The 17,655-nt window shown below is 45.8% G+C and overlaps 1 protein-coding gene across 1 annotated transcript in view; it reads right to left on the bottom strand.

The window, feature by feature from the left end:
• FGFR1OP2 (FGFR1 oncogene partner 2) overlaps window positions 1-17,655 on the bottom strand; it is a 266,925-nt gene that overhangs the window by 124,676 nt on the left and 124,594 nt on the right. The window contains exon 4 of the mRNA XM_078674121.1: window positions 13,593-13,735. Within this exon, the coding sequence (XP_078530247.1) occupies window positions 13,593-13,735 (143 nt within the window). The remainder of the gene's footprint in view (window positions 1-13,592; window positions 13,736-17,655) is intronic.

Below are 17,655 nucleotides of genomic sequence, written 5' to 3'. Positions count from 1 at the left end.
TAGTAATAATTTTGGTTCTCGCAGATATCATATGATACAATTTTCAAAGTAAGGGACACAAGCCGATCCATGGCGAGATTTAGTCTCTTTTTACCCCTTGGTAATTGTGTAAAAAATGTATGCCGATAAACGGCTGTATTAGGTCGCCTATAGCACGATAATTTATGCAATATTAACTGCTGGTGTGCTTTGTGAATATGCATTTATAAATTCCAACATGGCGCTCATTCTTTGCTAAGGGGTATGTGTCCCTTCTTGATTCCTATCCATGACAACAAAGCTTTATTAACATGCCGTCTTCGAGGTGTCATGAACACCGAAGAAGGCTTGATGCCGAAACACATTTGTTCAGAAGCAGAAAATAAAGAAGTTTGCAAACGCCCCCGGTGAGTGCGGGAATTCTTTTGTGAATGCAAAGAATTTAAGCGTTTTTATATTGCGTTTTTTCCACTACCGGCACCCGCCTGAGAGTGCACCGTAAGGAGATGGAGACTGAGCATGATGATATATATATATATTTATATAGCTATCCGATCAGTGCTTACTACCTGAAAATAGGGACCCTGGAACCCGTCGTCCTAAATACTGATGAAGAAATGTAAGGATATCTATAACACCAAGTGCACAGTTTTACACTCAGCAGTTAAATTCAGTATTTTAATGATGCACGCTAAGAGCGCTTTCGTTTGCATATTTGTTATCTATTTTTATTGTGTATTGTTTTTTCCATATTTAACTACAGGCACAACGTCGACACTGTAAGCTGCTGTGTTGGAGTACCATGGGAAATGCAGAAAGCCAAGATATCTTTTCTCTGCAGAATTTTCGAAGTTGTATTTTTTCCGTTGGATTTATCTGTGCCCAATGGGGCAAGATTTCAGTTAAATTCTTTTGTTCTTTTTTTTTGTGGATAATGTATTAACATTTGAGCTACTCGAGCTAAATGGCTGTGCTTAGCTGGCATTCATGTATAGCACAATTAATTTATATATATATATGGGGCGTGGCTTGGCTGCCGAGCGGAATGGCTGCCTGAGTGAGTAGCTCCGCCGATCGAGTTTAATAATCCGCTAAAAATCCGTCCATAACTGCCTCTGGGGCTCGGGTGTCGTGCCCTTTGTGACAGCGAGGCTTCCCCGCCCTAACGAGCGCAGGCTCGACGATCCCGTGCTCCGGTCCGCGGTGGAACCGACTTCCCGACCTGCCTGCGCTGTGAGGCCTGAGGCGGCGTGTGATGCCGGGAGCTTGCGTAGGTGATAGCCGGCCGGAAGTGAGGGGTGCCCGGCTCGGCCCATCCTGTGAGCGCCGCCTGGTTCGGAGCCTAGCTGACCTGGCCTGATTGCTGGGAGCGTTGCCTGGAACAAGCGGCATCGCCGTGCAAACCCGCTCCGTAGGAGAAGACACAGCCGCCCGAGGTAATATCGGTGAGGGTCCGCGCTGCGCGGACTTGGCGGCGCACAGACACAGCGAACGACGCAGTGGGAGCGCTCGGACGCCGCCAGAGGGACGGAGTGACACCCGGTGAGCTGATTGAAAGCGTCTGACCCGCTGGGCGGCGCGGGGCCCTGCGGAGCCCGATACTCTGGGACATACATCAGTGAAGATTGCTTGGGTCTGCTAGTGCTGGTTGGCAAGCGCGGACCGCCATTTTGTCCAGTACCCAATAACTCGCAACTGAGGCGGCTGGAGGAGGCTTGCGGCACTACTCTCCTTTGCTGCGCATGTGGTGGATGCTGCCTTGTGTGGACATGCTGCCCTGAGAGCACTGAGGTCGTTCAACGCAGTGCCAGGGGGTGAAGTTACGGTACGTCTGCTCATCGGCGCAGGAGCCTGTCCCCTACGCAGGACCACGTTGCAGTCACTTGGTGCAGCAGCAAGTCAAGTCATTTTCATAAGCCGCGACCGCCGCAGCTGAAATTGCCCAAGTTGATCGCACGGCCCTCCTGGATAGCGATTGGAGGCGTGTTGGGGCTGGGAGACGCCATGGGCAAGCCGGACACGCGACAGCCCAAAATCGCTTTTGAAAAGTCGACCAAGAAGCCGACATGCAGTGAGACGCCGGATCAGGAGCTTTCGGGAGACGCACGGCCTGTGCTGCCAGCGGACGACATCAAGGCCATGTTTAAGGACCTAAAGTCGAGTCTGCAAGGCATAGATTGGAAGATGGATGCTCTGGCTGCTAGGATAGACAGTATGACGAAAAGAATGGACAAGCAGGAAGGAGTTGTCGGGGTGCTGGAAACGCGTGTGACGGAAACGGAGGAATGCCAATCGGACCTTGACAAGAAGCTGCGAGGGATGGACAAGGTGCTCTCGCTGATCCAAATGAAGAATGAGGATTTGGAAGCTAGGTCAAGAAGAAACAACGTACGCGTCACGGGCGTGGCGGAAACGACGGACATTGCGAATATGGAGCGCTACGTTGAGCAGATGATGAAAGACTTATTTGGAGAGGAATTATCCCCAATGTTCCTGGTGGAAAGGGCACACCGCACGCTAGGACCAGTGCCCAAGCCGGGTGCTCCACCACGGACAATCCTGGCACACATTCTAAATTATAGGGACAGGGACACTATACTAAGGCTGGCACGCAACATGGCAGACTTGCAATACAAAGGGAACCGGATTGCTATGTACCCTGACTTCACGCTCCAGGTACAATCAGCCAGGCGGGAATTCTTGCCTGCAAAGAAGGTGTTCCAACAGACAGGCACGAAGTACTCCTTGATCTACCCGGCGAAGCTGAGGGTGCAGGGGCCGGGTAAACCCACCTTCTTCACGGACGCCAAAGCGGCATTGAAATTCGCCAAACAACTTGCTAAGGATCAGAGGGGGCAGAACGAGACCGACAAGCGTGGGGACACTGATCAGCTAAGTGACGTCGAATAGTATCATATGTTATGGAGTGGGACGCGGCTGAGACCCTTGTTTTAGGGTGGGACAATGTACTTATGCCACTGAGGGAGATGAGGCGCTAAACACCTATGCGGGGAGATGTTGTAATTAATATTGACTTATCTAGATCTTTATCACTAGATGCTCGTTGCCCGCTGGCCTTGGGGCGCGATAGTCCCTGTAGCGTACAGAGACAGAGTTGCACTCGATCGCCCTGTCAAAAGTACAGGGTTAGAAGGCAGTCACCTGCGTACCCCGAGGGATGTATCCCAAACTATGGTTAGGCCATCTATTGTTGTTGATACTTGGTTCAATTGGGTTGGTACTGGGGGGGATGACTGCACGACCTGATTGGCGTGTTGGAGCGGGTGGGGCGGGAGGGATGGGGCCTGGGTCTGTTTGGTTTGCATTGTTACTTCAAAAAAAGCTATGTGTTAATTGTGTCACTGGAGATATTCTATTTGATAGTCACCGATAAAGTAGCACTAGACTGTGAGCCTTGGAGCTGTGGCGATACTGCGTCGAGCGCACTGCCGAGCCGATTGCACCTTCATCTTTTAGAATCACTATGGCCGCTAGAGAGTGCCTGACGTCTGGTGAGAATACTGACTTAGATGGGAAGCCCAAATTACCGTCCATAGCGTGCCTGTCTTGGAACGTGAGAGGGATGAATGATAGGAGGAAGGCGAGATTGGTCCATGCCTACTTATCACGGAAAAACGTAGATATTTGCATGCTCCAAGAAACACACCTCAGTTCCACGGATGCCCTACAACTCAAACACTCTAGATGGGGAGAAGTGATACACGCCCCATACTCGAATTATGCCAGGGGGGTGGCAGTCTTGATCCGCCGAGGCCTACACTGGGTGACACAACGGGTGCTGAAAGATGCGGATGGCAGATACGCTTTGATTTTGGGCATGTTGTGTGGAATGCAGATATTGCTGGTGAATGTTTATGGCCCGAATGATGATAACCCTGCCTTCTATGAGAATCTGTGGGAGAAGATGCGTACATTTGGTGATGCAGCAATACTATGGGCGGGTGATTTCAATGTAGTGCTGTCTGACGCGGCAGATCGACAGGGCGCTGCCCGAGAACACCACCCAAGGGCGGCAGAGGCGCTGGGAGGCATTATCCTAGAGGCGTCCCTGGTAGATTCTTGGAGGCATTTGCACCCCCATGCGCGGGAGGGCACTTGCATTACAGCCCACAGGGCCGCTTGGTCGCGACTGGACTACTGGTTGCTGTCCAGGGACTTGCATGCATCGGTGGTGGCAGTGGTGCATCTACCGAGATCGTTGTCGGACCACGCTCCAGTGGTAGTGACATTGACCACACCTGCACAATACGCTCAGCCATTTAGCTGGCGGTTTCCGTCGCAGGCCCTCCTGGATCAGGTATTCAAGGAAGAGTTGAGACTTAAGTTGGAGGAATTTTTGGAGTCAATGAAGGAACTGTGGAATCGCCTGGTACGCTATGGGAGGCGTGCAAGGCGGTGACAAGGGGACACTGCATGGCACTAAAAACGGGAGTGTTGCGGTCCATCAGAAAATCACTGGATGCGCTAGAAAAGGAATTGGCGGCCCTAGAGGTTGAGCTCACTAGATTGCCTACTGCCAAAACCCAGGCGACATTCAGGGCGAAACTCACTCAGTATCAGGAGGAGGCAGACAGAGAGGTGAAGTTCATAAATAAATACGCTCTGGCTCGGAGATATGGGGAGGGGGACCGCCCGGGTAGGACACTGGCTGCGATGCTTCGAAAGCCTAGGGGTGCGGAATATATTTTGGAACTTACGGATGAGACTGGCGAATCTGTCAGGGCACCAAATGATATCTTACACACTATGGCGACCTATTATGAGGACCTATACGCCTCTAAACTACAACCGGGGGACAAAGTAATAACGGAATACCTGGACACAATTGCATTAGCGTGGTTTAACAACGGGGCGCGTGAATACATGGACCTGCCGATCACGCAGGATGACATACGGACGATAATAGCTGGAATGCCGTCGGGCAAAGCGCCGGGACCGGATGGTCTCACGGCGTCCTTCTATAAAGAATACGCGGATATCCTGGTCCCCAGGTTACATAAGATGTACATGGAAGCAATCGAAACTGGGATCCTTCCCCCATCGCTCCGTGAAGCCATGATCATCACGCTTTTAAAGCCAGACAAAGATCCCACGAGCCCTGATTCATACAGGCCACTCTCGCTGATAAACCTAGACGCCAAGATCTACGCTAAACTATTGGCAGAGCGTTTGAAACCGATGCTGCCCCAAATAGCGCTGTCGGATCAGTCGGGATTCGTGACAGGTAGATCGACCTCGCAAAATCTGCGCACACTATTTGGTCTGCTCCACTACTTGGATCCGAGGGTTCAAATGGCAGCTGCCTTGCTAGACGCCACTAAGGCGCTTGACTCCCTCGAATGGAAATTTCTGCATGCACTGTTCACGAGAATGGGCTTCAGTGGGCTTTTTATTCAGAAAATTTGCATTCTGTACAATTGCCCTACGGCAAGAGTGAAGGTAAATGGACAAATTTCGCGTACGATAAGTATTTCTAGGGGGACCAGGCAAGGCTGACCCCTATCGCCACTGCTCTTCGCCATCGCCACGGAACCCCTTGCGGCGCGAGTGTGGCAACACCATACCCAGCGCAGTATAGGATTCACCTCCAGAGGGCTCTTGGTGTCCCTATATGCCGATGACGTGACAATCTTTGTACAGAACCCGGCCGATAACTTCGACCCCCTCATGCGAGAACTAGTGAGATACGGTGGTTTGACGGGCATTACCATTAACTGGTCTAAATCTACGATACTGCCGCTGACGGACGGTACGGTAAAATGCAATACCGAGTTCCCCATAACCTGGATGTCGGACGAGGTGAAATACCTGGGGATCCATATCAGCCGCTCGATACAGGACCTATGGCTCTTGAACTATGGAAAGGCAGTGGACTGGCTCGAAACAAAAGTGAAAAAATGGGTCACTTTGCCGCTGTCGATGACAGGCCGGATAGCCATAACTAAAATGGTTGTACTACCGAAATTTTTATATTTATTTGCCAACATACCTCTGCCACTTACCATATCCTTTTTTAAGCGCATACGCTCCGCGATTTTGGCCTTAGTGTGGGCGGGCAAACAGCCCAGAATTCAGTGGAAGGTACTGACGCTTCCCTTTAAACAGGGTGGTCTGGCGGCTCCAGACTTTGAGCTATACGCGTACTGTGCCCAGGCTCAATACCTGCATTATTGGCAACACCCGATCCCGTACCAACCTCATGTGGCAATCGAGACAGATGTGTCGGCACCCACCCCATTGGCCACGACGGTCTACCAAAAATACAAACGCTCGCCGGAGGATGTGAACACGGTTGAAACAACACGGTGGGCCTGGCAAAACATAGCGAAACGGGCGGGAGTTGCTGAATTATATGCTCCGTCAATGCCGCAGGTGGTAATCCGTTACTGAGTCCCTTGCAGGATGCGGCGATATCTGAAAGGGCACGTAAAAGCGGGCTTTTGGTCGCTAGTGATCTATACCCAGACAACACTTTTGTAGAACTGGGAGACATCTGCGGTTCAGAGGTCCCTACGGCATCTGAGCTACTCCTGAATTATCAACTCAGAGCGGCGTGTAAGGCCAGGTACCCGATGTTCCCGATGGTGCCACCAACGATATCGGCGTTGGAAAACGTATTAGCGAATAAATCTCCGCATAAATTGATTACCAGGATCTATAAAATAACACAAGATACGGCACCATGGATATGACCCAGTTCGATGGGGGTTTTAGATGGCGGGAATGCGAGGGCCTGGTTGAAGTGGAGATATGACTGATAACGCTGGCGCAGAGGATGTTGTGCTTGAGAGAGGGTGGACACTAACCCCACAACTGAGACTGTTTGGATGGGTGAACTGCCCGAGGTGGGATACCTGACTTTTCACCGCCCCTCCCCTCTCCCCCCCCCTCCTTCCCTTTTCTATTGGACGGGAACTTGAGGGCTCGCTCCAGAGATGGTGACACGAGACTCCATGTGTTGACAAGATTGACATTATGAAACACAAAAGCTTTAGGTTTAGTTTAAAATGTTTGCTTCTTTGTTTTTCTTCTATAGATATCTCACATGCAAAATGTTGTAGACTGTATGCAAGTATACAAGACATATGACCGCAAGACGAGATCTAATTGTACCTATTGATGCTGCCTGCCTCCGGGTTGTTGGCTAAATAGCGGTGTGCTACCTTGCAACTCTAAATAAAAGTCTTTAACCCCCCCCAAAAAAAAAAAAAAAAAAAGTATATATATATATCTATATAGATATATATCTATATAGATATATATATACACACACACATACATACACATATATATCCAATACTTTGCTCTAATAAAACATGTCAACGCTTCTGGAAAAGTGCTTGCCATGCTACCCTGAGGTGTTTTAGCTGCCTTGTTTACAGATACAGAGGTGAGCGCCATTTTTTTAATTCAAGCAAAGTATTGGAGGTGTACCCCACCGATTTTGCTGTTTCCGAATTTGCCAACCTGCCCATTGATCACGCAATCAACACAGAGGCTCTTGTCAGAGCCACTCTAGTGCCCAAAATATTGTTAATGTCCTTTCCAAATATAATTTTTTCCAATTTTTGGCAATATTTGTGACAATGTAGTGAAATCGTGACAATGTTATACTGGGGCCACGCTGATGGTCGAGGTGTATACACGAATATCGTATGTCGTAAAACAAAAAACTATTTTCAACGCATATCTTGTCATTAACACCCCATTTGTCAAACATGGGGTGAGAGTACCTCAACCCTGACCCCTTACATCAGAGTTGTCCCCAATTTTTAGCCCCGGGGACCGTTCCCCTATCCATAAATTGGCAGCTGCAACTTTCTCTACAGGCTGCACCAGTCAATCACAGCATTCCTGTTGGTGAACGTATTCACGATTAATCGCAAAATATCTGCTGCTAATGATATCATTAGCTTGATTCTCTTAAATTTCTCAACAACTGCTGAACGAATTTACAACAAATAACAAAAATGGTCAATCTGAGAACCAAATCGAGCTTTCTGCCAAATTTGGAGCAATTCCTTCCATCAAGCGGTTCATGCTGTAGACATGTCGCAAGGTAATTAACATGGGGAAAAAGCACTTTGTTTAACACCTCTTTTTCTCGGCCCACGCTTAACGAATCACCCCAAAACTTTCCATGCGCAACAAGCATTCTGGCACACTTTGTTTGGAAAATTTTGCGACAATTCGTCAAACAGGCGCCACAGATAAAGGAAAGTAAAAAAACACGTTTCCTACGGAAACATGGTCCTAACTATAACTATGTCCTGGCAACCGCCAGTATGTAATATAAATATATATATATATATATATATATATATATATATCCAACAAAACAGGAGCCAACATTGAAGGAGACCACAGGAAGTTATTTAAATCTGCTTCATTTATTCGGCGTAAGGCATCTTGCTAGCAAAGCCCAGCACAGGAGACACATCACAAGTAAAACGCCGGACGCGTTTCAGGTTTTCAATCCCTTCATCAGCGGCGTTATTTACTGCAGGGAGTGGCGCGCATCAATGCACTTAAATGTTCAACATCCCTCCCCTGTTAGGCGTGGCACAAACTGTGGCCTTCTGGGATGTGTAGTGCAAGTCAATAATGCCACAGTGGGCGCGCATTAATTCCGTGCAATTTCTAAAATATTTTCCCATGTGGGCTGATCTGCAGTCCTGGTGGGCACTGCCCCGCTTTTTAGATGCTTTACGAAGCTAAGGCAGGCACTTCCCTGTACAGCGCCAGCTCGACTTCCTCCCGAATTTCGAACAGCCGAAGTGCTTACAAAGCGGGTCCGCAACAGCAGTGGGTCTCCTTCACGACCCTGGCAGGCCAGGCTAAAAAGCGGGGCAGTGCCCACCAGGACTGCAGATCAGCGCACATGGGAAAATATTTTAGAAATTGCACGGAATGAATGCGCGCCCACTGTGGCATTATTGACTTGCACTACACATCCCAGAAGGCCACAGTTTGTGCCACGCCTAACGGGGGAGGGATGTTGAACATTTAAGTGCATTGATGCGCGCCACTCCCTGCAGTAAATAACGCCGCTGATTAAGGGATTGAAAACCTGAAACGCGTCCAGCGTTTTACTTGTGATGTGTCTCCTGTGCTGGGCTTTGCTAGCAAGATGCCTTACGCCGAATAAATGAAGCAGATTTAAATAACTTCCTGTGGTCTCCTTCAATGTTGGCTCCTGTTTTGTTGTATATATATATATACACACACATATGCGTGTGTAAATATGTACATATATAATTTAGCAACTTGAAGCCTGCTTGAAGAGCGCATTCTTGCTGGAGAGATCTGGCTTGCTATATGTATGTATGTATATATATATATTCACTGAAAAAAACATAGGTTTTAGGGGTGTTGTAGTTAGCTGGACATTTCACTCGTACAAAACCATTGAAATTCCTATTTATTTTAATACTCGTATAATAAAAGAGAGAAAGAATTAAAAGAAAGAGCAAATGCGTATGAGAACATAAAACAAAACTAAAACAGTTTAACAAGTTTCACTTTTACAAAAACACGTGCGCAAGTTAAACAGTGGAAATGTGAGCACGTGTCAACTGAAAAACGTGAAAAAAAATGGGAGGAGCACTAAATTGGTTCCATAGTGACTTCAATAACCAAAACGTATATAAACCACACCCATAGGATGATTACTTTTGTTTCTGTGATTTAATTACGGGTGACCAAACTACGAGCAAGATAAAGTTTACGATCGTCGGATTCATCTTCAGTTAATCATCCATTTGTCAGAGGGAACATAAAGTTAATGTATATATTGTAATATATAAAACATTATGCTCCCTTTAGAGGAGTTGGATGTATGTCGACGGAAGGAGAGCGGTAAATTAATAGTAAAAGTTTATGCTTTATATATTTTTCTAATGCATTATATTAATATGATTTCTAAATGTAGTGTGTAAAAGTATAATTGTACTTTAGAAACAAAATGACGTAAGAACAGTTCATGTATTATCGTCGCAAATTGAAAATACTACAAAGACGCAGAAAAAAGAAGGTTTGCAATATGTACAAATCAAAAAAAAATATCAAGTAATTCTCTTTTTCTTCTAGAGTGAAAATGGGTTTATCAGTATGTATATTGTGTAGTACTATTTTCACTCATGAAGAACTGGAGGTTTATCGTTGCAAGCAGAAAACATGGAAATAAATATTAATGTCAATTAACAAATAATAAAATAATCATTTTTAACAGTCACAATCTTTTCATAAAGAGTAATTGAAAAGAAATGTACAAAAAAACAAAAAAGAAAGATGAGTGTTTGTAGTAGCACTTCTATTCTACTTTATCTGAAAGTAAATCATGCCTTTTTATATTAATAAGAATTTGGGGCAACACTTTAAAAAAAGATTTGAATAGAAAATAGTGTTTACACAGAAAAAAGGGAGTGTGTGCATATTTATATAGCGCGAAGTCGACCTAAAACTATATCAGCAATTTACTTGAGCACCATATTTACAGTACATTTTCAGGCAGGCGTAGATTACATCATTTCTCTTCAATAACAGGATGTGGACGCGACGCAGAGGCTCGAACACTGATTTCCAGCACCAAGTTCGACAGTGTACCTGAATGACCACATACGTACGTATATATATATATATATATATATATATATATATATATATATATATATATATATATATATATTAGCTGCCCTTCACGTGCCAAAAACTGCATACTAAAGCTTTCATAGCCCTGTATTACTATAGCTACAACACTCCACTGAATGTACAAGAAACAATCATATTCGCAACAATACGTCATGTCCACCATCTTTTATGTGTGCAACTATGGATGAATATAGGGTCAGTGATACCCCGTACCTTCCATGTTGGCCATGCTGTAGTACTTTACAGATATAATGACACATTTGCGTTTAAGACCCGGGTGACGTCAGCACTACAACACGGACACCCGAATCTGTTGATTTCTCATATAGCTCACGTCGGAACCACGCCCATAGCTCCGGAATCATGGTTCACAGCCTCGCGCAGCACTGGCATACGTCAGTCCAGCCCACTCCGCTTACGCTTCCAGGAAACCACAACAAATTTAACAACACGCTAACGCTAAAGCGACAATAATTTTAACGCTGTCCTTGTAAATATGCCCCCAATATCGCGAGAAATACAGTGAATATTCATGTTCGCAAGTGAAAACCTTGTTAATATAAGACTGTGCACTTAACAGATTAATCCACATCGCATATTAAACATGTTTAAAGTCTACTTCAGAACACGTTAGGATCCGATATAAACCGCAACTAGCGAGAGTTTTGCTATCGGTCCTCAAATCAAGGGCCGTCTTGTAAATACAACGCTGTTGTCATACCTCCCTCTTCCTTTTTATATTCTCATAGAAACACCTACCTTCCCACTGAGAACACCTACATTGCATCTCATTGGAGATACGAGGCGACCCCTTGGCAACCCGACTGCCAGCATGCATTAATGCATCTTAGCGTCACCTAGTAAATAGGGCGATATAATTTTCACCGCATTTTTGGCTTTTTTTTTTTTTTAATTGCTGCGAAATGGCACTTGTTACTATGCCCTCAAGTTTGCTATGACACAGCGACAACTTCGACTCCGGCCCTGCCATAGCAAACAGCAGTGTCCCGGGGGGTAGATTCCCCGAGACACAGCAGGAGCCGCTCCTGTGGGGTGGTGTTCCCCAAGGCTTTCGACTGCTCCAGAATGAAGACCACGCGACCCCCCTCTCAAAATATACAAAGTCCCGGAGGGTGGTAATTCCCCAGGGCTTAGACGGTCCTTTGAGCTCCCTCACCCATTTATTTTGAAGCACCGAGGAATGGCGGTCCCCGGGCTACAGGGCCCCTCTGGACTCCCATCAAATGAAATATTTTAGACCCCGGGATTTGGCCCTCCCAGGTAGCTAATTTTTAAACAAGCACAGGAGACCGCGCTTCATTTATATTTTTATAACGGCGGATCCATGCACCCAACGCACATTTCTCCGTTTTTTCAACAACAAAAAAATAATTGGGGGAGCCCTAGGGATCCCTGTGGAACCCCCTGAGCCAGGTCTAGAGGGTCAAAATATGTCTTACCTGCCCCCTTTATACATTTTGAACACTTGTTCCACTAATTTATAGACCCTCGCTTCTACCGAGGCACAAAATGGTTGCCAACACTTCCTTGTTTTGAATGCTGACAACCACTTGACAGCCAATTAGCATTCAGCACGTGATCGGGACGGTGCGCTTAGTGTGCACGCAAGATACGCGGATGCACATAGGCCATAAATATATATGTACTTTTACTTGTAATTTTCTCAGAAACTACTGAGCGTATTTACACCATTTAAGCAAAAGGCACAAGTCTGAACCGAGGACTACCTCTTTGCCAAATTTGGTATCATTCTGTTCATCCGTTCGGGCTGTAGCCGCAATAAACACTTCCTATGGAAAATTGCATGGGGAAAACACGTTTTGGGACCCCCCTTTTTTCTCTGCCCCCGCTTCAAATGCAATATTTTAGACCACAGGATTGGTCCTTCCCAGGTAGCTAATGTTTGAACAAGCACAGCAGCCCGAGCTTCGTTTTTTTTTTATTACGGAAGATCCATGCACCCAGCGCACATTTCTCCATTTAAAAAAAAAAAAAAAAATCAAAAATTGGGGGGCCCTTGGGGTCCTTGTGGGACCCCCTGAGCAGGTATAGAGGGTACAAATATTTCTTACCTACCCCCTTTATACATTTTAAACACTTGTTCCACTAATTTCTAGATCCTCGCTTCTACCGAGGCACAAAATGGCTGCCAACACTTCCTGGTTTCGTATGTTGACAACCAATTGACAGCCAATCAGCATTCTGCGTGTGATCGGGACGGTGCGCTTATAATCCGCGCATCCACCGAGGCCATAGATATATATTTACTTTTAATTGTAATTTTCTCAGGAACTACTGAACAAATTTACACCATATAAGCAAAAGGCACGAGTCTGAACCAAGGACTACAACTTTGCCAAATTTGGTGTAAAGCCGTTCGGGCTGTAGCTGCGATTAACGGTACCTATGAAAAATTGCATGGGGAAAACACGTTTTGGGACCCCCTTTTTTCTCAGCCCCCGCTTCATGAATCACCCCAAGACTTTCAGGTTAGCAGCGGACCGGAGCGTGAGAGAGCATGCTGAAAAACAGAGGTTAACAGTATTTAAAATAGGTCACAAACGTGTAATACTTTAGAGCAAAATATCTTTAGGATTCAACAAAGTGGCGTGTCAAGAAATGCACAGAGACCGAACGCCAGGCCTAATACTTTCTTTTTTAAATGGATCAATGTTATAAATCTTTAATCCCAGGTTTCTTAAGTTGCTTTGATCCATTAGTACATCTTGGGTGAGTACAGCATTCGAAATTTATAATAATTTACATGAAAGTTTTAGTTTTGTCAAATACTTGATACTTTTTGTGGTTTGGTGAATGCTTAAGAAAGGTTTTGCTTCTTTGTTCTATGCAGTTTTACTTGTGCATATTTCCTGAAGTGATTTATTGTTATAGTTGAGAATCTTAGTAGTAATAATATTTACCGTGGAATGTTGATCTTTTAACTTCAGTATTATCCCTGCGTCATCCTTTTTGCTGGCCATAAGCAACCTGAACATCTGTTCTCTATACTTGCTCATTATGAGTTCAAGAGCAGACTGATGTTCTTCAAGAGATGTCCGTAATTCTGTTAAAGTAATGTTAAAACAAGAATTAGCATCCCATTTATACTTCTTCACAAGCAGACCCTTCTGATGGTTACCCAAAGACTACTACAATAAGCATTTACAACCGCATGCTTAACTTCTTGATGGGTTTGAGAAACAGAATAAAGTCTGACTCTGAACATTCAGCAACACTTTTAGAACTATCTTTACTGAAACATTCTTGGACTGTCCCTAACATACATGAAGCAAGTCAGTTATATCGTGCTCTAGTTCTCCAGTTACGTCTGAATTTGCCTAATTACAATTTTACATCAACTTACAGCCCATTAACTTTTGTAAACTCATTAGACAACCATCTATGCAGGTGTGATTCCTATCATGCCCTTAATATAATTATGCCATGATACTTCTAGTGGGGGGTGTTGGGAGCAATAATCTACCCACTGATCTTTGCCATTTCCGATTCAGATAGCTGGTCTCCCTCTCCTCTGATCTTCTACAATACTAGAAACGAAATGTCAAAGAATCTGTTGGATAGAACTGTATTATACACATTTTTTTTTAAAATAAAGATCTTTATTTTGCATAAGGTTGACATCATACAGGTTACAATTCACGGCCGTGTGGGCCGGCCGTGTCGATAGCAATCAGGCAAAGTTTAACTAAGTAACACAGCCATTTAGCCGGCAACCCGGGGGTCCGGCGGCGAGTCTCATGAACCTGCATTTGTAGCCATCTGGTATCTATCTATGTAAGTGGCAGATCTTATGATTTTATCTTTTCTTCGTCAAAAGTACCATTGCAGTATCCACTCAGCATTAGTGCCATGATGATAATCACCCAAGTCCCCACAAATAACCAAAGAGACAGCTATGGTTGGTCGATGGTGGGAGGGGGGGGGGGGGGATCAGCAGTAGGTGGTTCACCGAGTCAGTGTCCTTAATGCCGTCTGTGAAATGGCATAATGTGTGTTAGTATAGCTCACTGTGACATAGGAGCAAGCGGGTATGCTCGGCAGGGGTAGCCTGCAGCCATTCCAAACAGGACTCAGGTATCCATCAGTAGGGTGTCTGTGTGCCTTCCCAGGTTCAGTGCTGAGAAATCGCGAAGGTCGTGTCAGTGGCTAATATACAGCGCAGCGAATTCTTGGCTAACACGTGCGAGGCTGAATGCTAGGTCGCACCCCTCATAGTGTGTGGGTGTCATCGTGTCCCCGACATTCGTGGGTAGTATGAAGTCAATCGGGTATCGCTTCCTTGTAATGTCATGTTGCATCTAGTGTCCTCTTTGTAAGTAGGTCCGTAAAAAAGTTTGGAGGTACCCCTGCTTTTGTACAGGGAGGGGGGTTCAAACAGTAGAAATATCAAACATACCCTGTCTTCAAGGAAGCCAATGGCTGGTGTAAGTACTACTGGAAGTGGTCTGGGTAATAGGGTCTCTAATTTGCCAATCACTGTATGATCTAGATGCCCCTGATAGGTCACACAATTATAAACAATATGGATGAACTTGTAAACACACTCAATTGTATCAAGCAGAAGAGTTTTGAGTCTTGTTAAAAAATAATCATGAATGATTTATTTACCTCCCACTGGGGTTACAATCTAACATGTTATCACAAATTTTAAAAAGAATTTTTAAAAAACTAATACATAATTATACATAAAATAAGTCAAAAATTTTTATCAAAAAAACAGTCGACGCAGCGTTTCGGTGCTTTTTCTCTTTTACACCTTCTTCAGGACTTTACAACATTTTGACTCCAATGTTTCTGTGTTTTATTAAAAAATGGAACATTTTGAAATGGTCCCACAAGAATCTACAGGATGCTCAGGTCTTTCAATCTCCTTGAGCCGAACTCTATATATGAGTATCTCTGTGTTCTATGTGTACGGAGGAGCCACCATCAATCTAGGCAAAGCTTCATATGGTTTTTTGTTACACCACCTTATTGCATTTTTTGCCGGTTTGAAAATAGGTTTTTTCGGCCAATAGGTATTGCGCAGCCCCGCTGTCAGGATTTCTTTCGTCAAGGATCCAGATCTCTTGGGATTTGTAAGTGGCCTCCCTGCTCCTCCGTAGCAGCGTCTTCCTGTCCAGGAAGACGCTGTCCAGGAAGACGCTGCTACGGAGGAGCAGGGAGGCCACTTACAAATCCCAAGAGATCTGGATCCTTGACGAAAGAAATCCTGACAGCGGGGCTGCGCAATACCTATTGGCCGAAAAAACCTATTTTCAATAAATAGAATTGCAATAAGGTGGTGTAACAAAAAACCATATGAAGCTTTGCCTAGATTGATGGTGGCTCCTCCGTACACATAGAACACAGAGATACTCATATATAGAGTTCGGCTCAAGGAGATTGAAAGACCTGAGCATCCTGTAGATTCTTGTGGGACCATTTCAAAATGTTCCATTTTTTAATAAAACACAGAAACATTGGAGTCAAAATGTTGTAAAGTCCTGAAGAAGGTGTAAAAGAGAAAAAGCACCGAAACGCTGCGTCGACTGTTTTTTTGATAAAAATGTTTGACTTATTTTATGTATAATTATGTATTAGTTTTTTAAAAATTCTTTTTAAAATTTGTGATAACATGTTAGATTGTAACCCCAGTGGGAGGTAAATAAATCATTCATGATTATTTTTTAACAAGACTCAAAACTCTTCTGCTTGATACAATTGAGTGTGTTTACAAGTTCATCCATATTGTTTATAATTGTGTGACCTATCAGGGGCATCTAGATCATACAGTGATTGGCAAATTAGAGACCCTATTACCCAGACCACTTCCAGTAGTACTTACACCAGCCATTGGCTTCCTTGAAGACAGGGTATGTTTGATATTTCTACTCTTTGTAAGTAGGAAAGGGGGCCTGGTCAGGGAACTTGACCAGCGAACAAACCATTCCCTACGCCTATACAATGGCGGGGAAAAAACCTGGGGTCAGGAGGGCAGAGGGGAGAGGAGGGGGGGGGGGGAGATCGTCGCGGGTTCTCACATATGGCAATAAGCATAAAGCGGGGCCCGGCAGGGCTTCCTGCAATGTAAGAGGGGAAGTGGGGGGGGCCTGTATTCCGGGTAGGGGCTGGTAGGCGCTGCCCGAGGCGCATAGGCAGCGTAAGCTGGCGTGTCGTGGGGCATTGGTGCAGTCCCCCTGCTGGGGGGGGAGAGAAAAGAAGGGGGGGGGCCTCTCTGTCAGCATCTATAGGCAGCGTGGGCAGGCTAAGGCAAGGGCAGTAATGTGTGCGCAGAGTCGTAGAGGCGTCTGGCGGTGAATCGCAAGCGTCTGTATCTGGTAGCGCAGGTCGTGAGGTCAGAAGAGGTGAGGGGGGCGGGGGAAGGGGGCGCTGGGCCCTGTCCGCTCTCTGAGTTGATCGGCATCGCTAAAGCGGTCGCCTGGTGTCTCAAGTGATCCCCCGTTCCCGGCAGGTGTGCTGGAATGCCTTAAGGTAGTCGTTCCAGAGCTGGGCAATAGGGAATTTACGGAGTCCCGCCGTTTTCTCCCGGAGGAGCACCGTGCCCTCCGCTCGTGCCCAGTTGGTAAAGGAGGCGCGCCAATGCTGAGTGTGGGGAGGGGTCGCGGCCTTCCAATGTTTGGTAAGTAGGCGTTTGGCTGTTATAAGCCCCATATCCCAAAAGCGTGTCCTCACTTTGTTAAGTTTCGTACGTTTGTACAACCCTAAGATGCATGCTTCCCACGTGTGCGCTATCTGTTCGCCAGTGCTGCATGTGAGGAGCGTAACAACTTCGTCCCAATATGCTTGTATAGTCGGACAATGCCACAACATGTGTAAGAGGTCTGCTCCAGTCAGAGAGCAGCGTGGACAGGCAGCGTCATTGGTCGTGAAGTACCTATTTATTTTGTCGGGTGTGAGGTAAGCGCGGTGTAAGATGTAGAGTTGAATGATTTTGAAGCGGGGGTTGCGTGGGACATACGT

This window comes from Lissotriton helveticus, chromosome 1_1 (genome assembly GCF_964261635.1).
Source record: "Lissotriton helveticus chromosome 1_1, aLisHel1.1, whole genome shotgun sequence".
NCBI classification, from domain to species: Eukaryota; Metazoa; Chordata; class Amphibia; order Caudata; family Salamandridae; genus Lissotriton; species Lissotriton helveticus.
The sequence above is the reverse complement of the archived record's forward strand: the minus strand, read 5'-3'. Positions and strand labels throughout refer to the sequence as shown.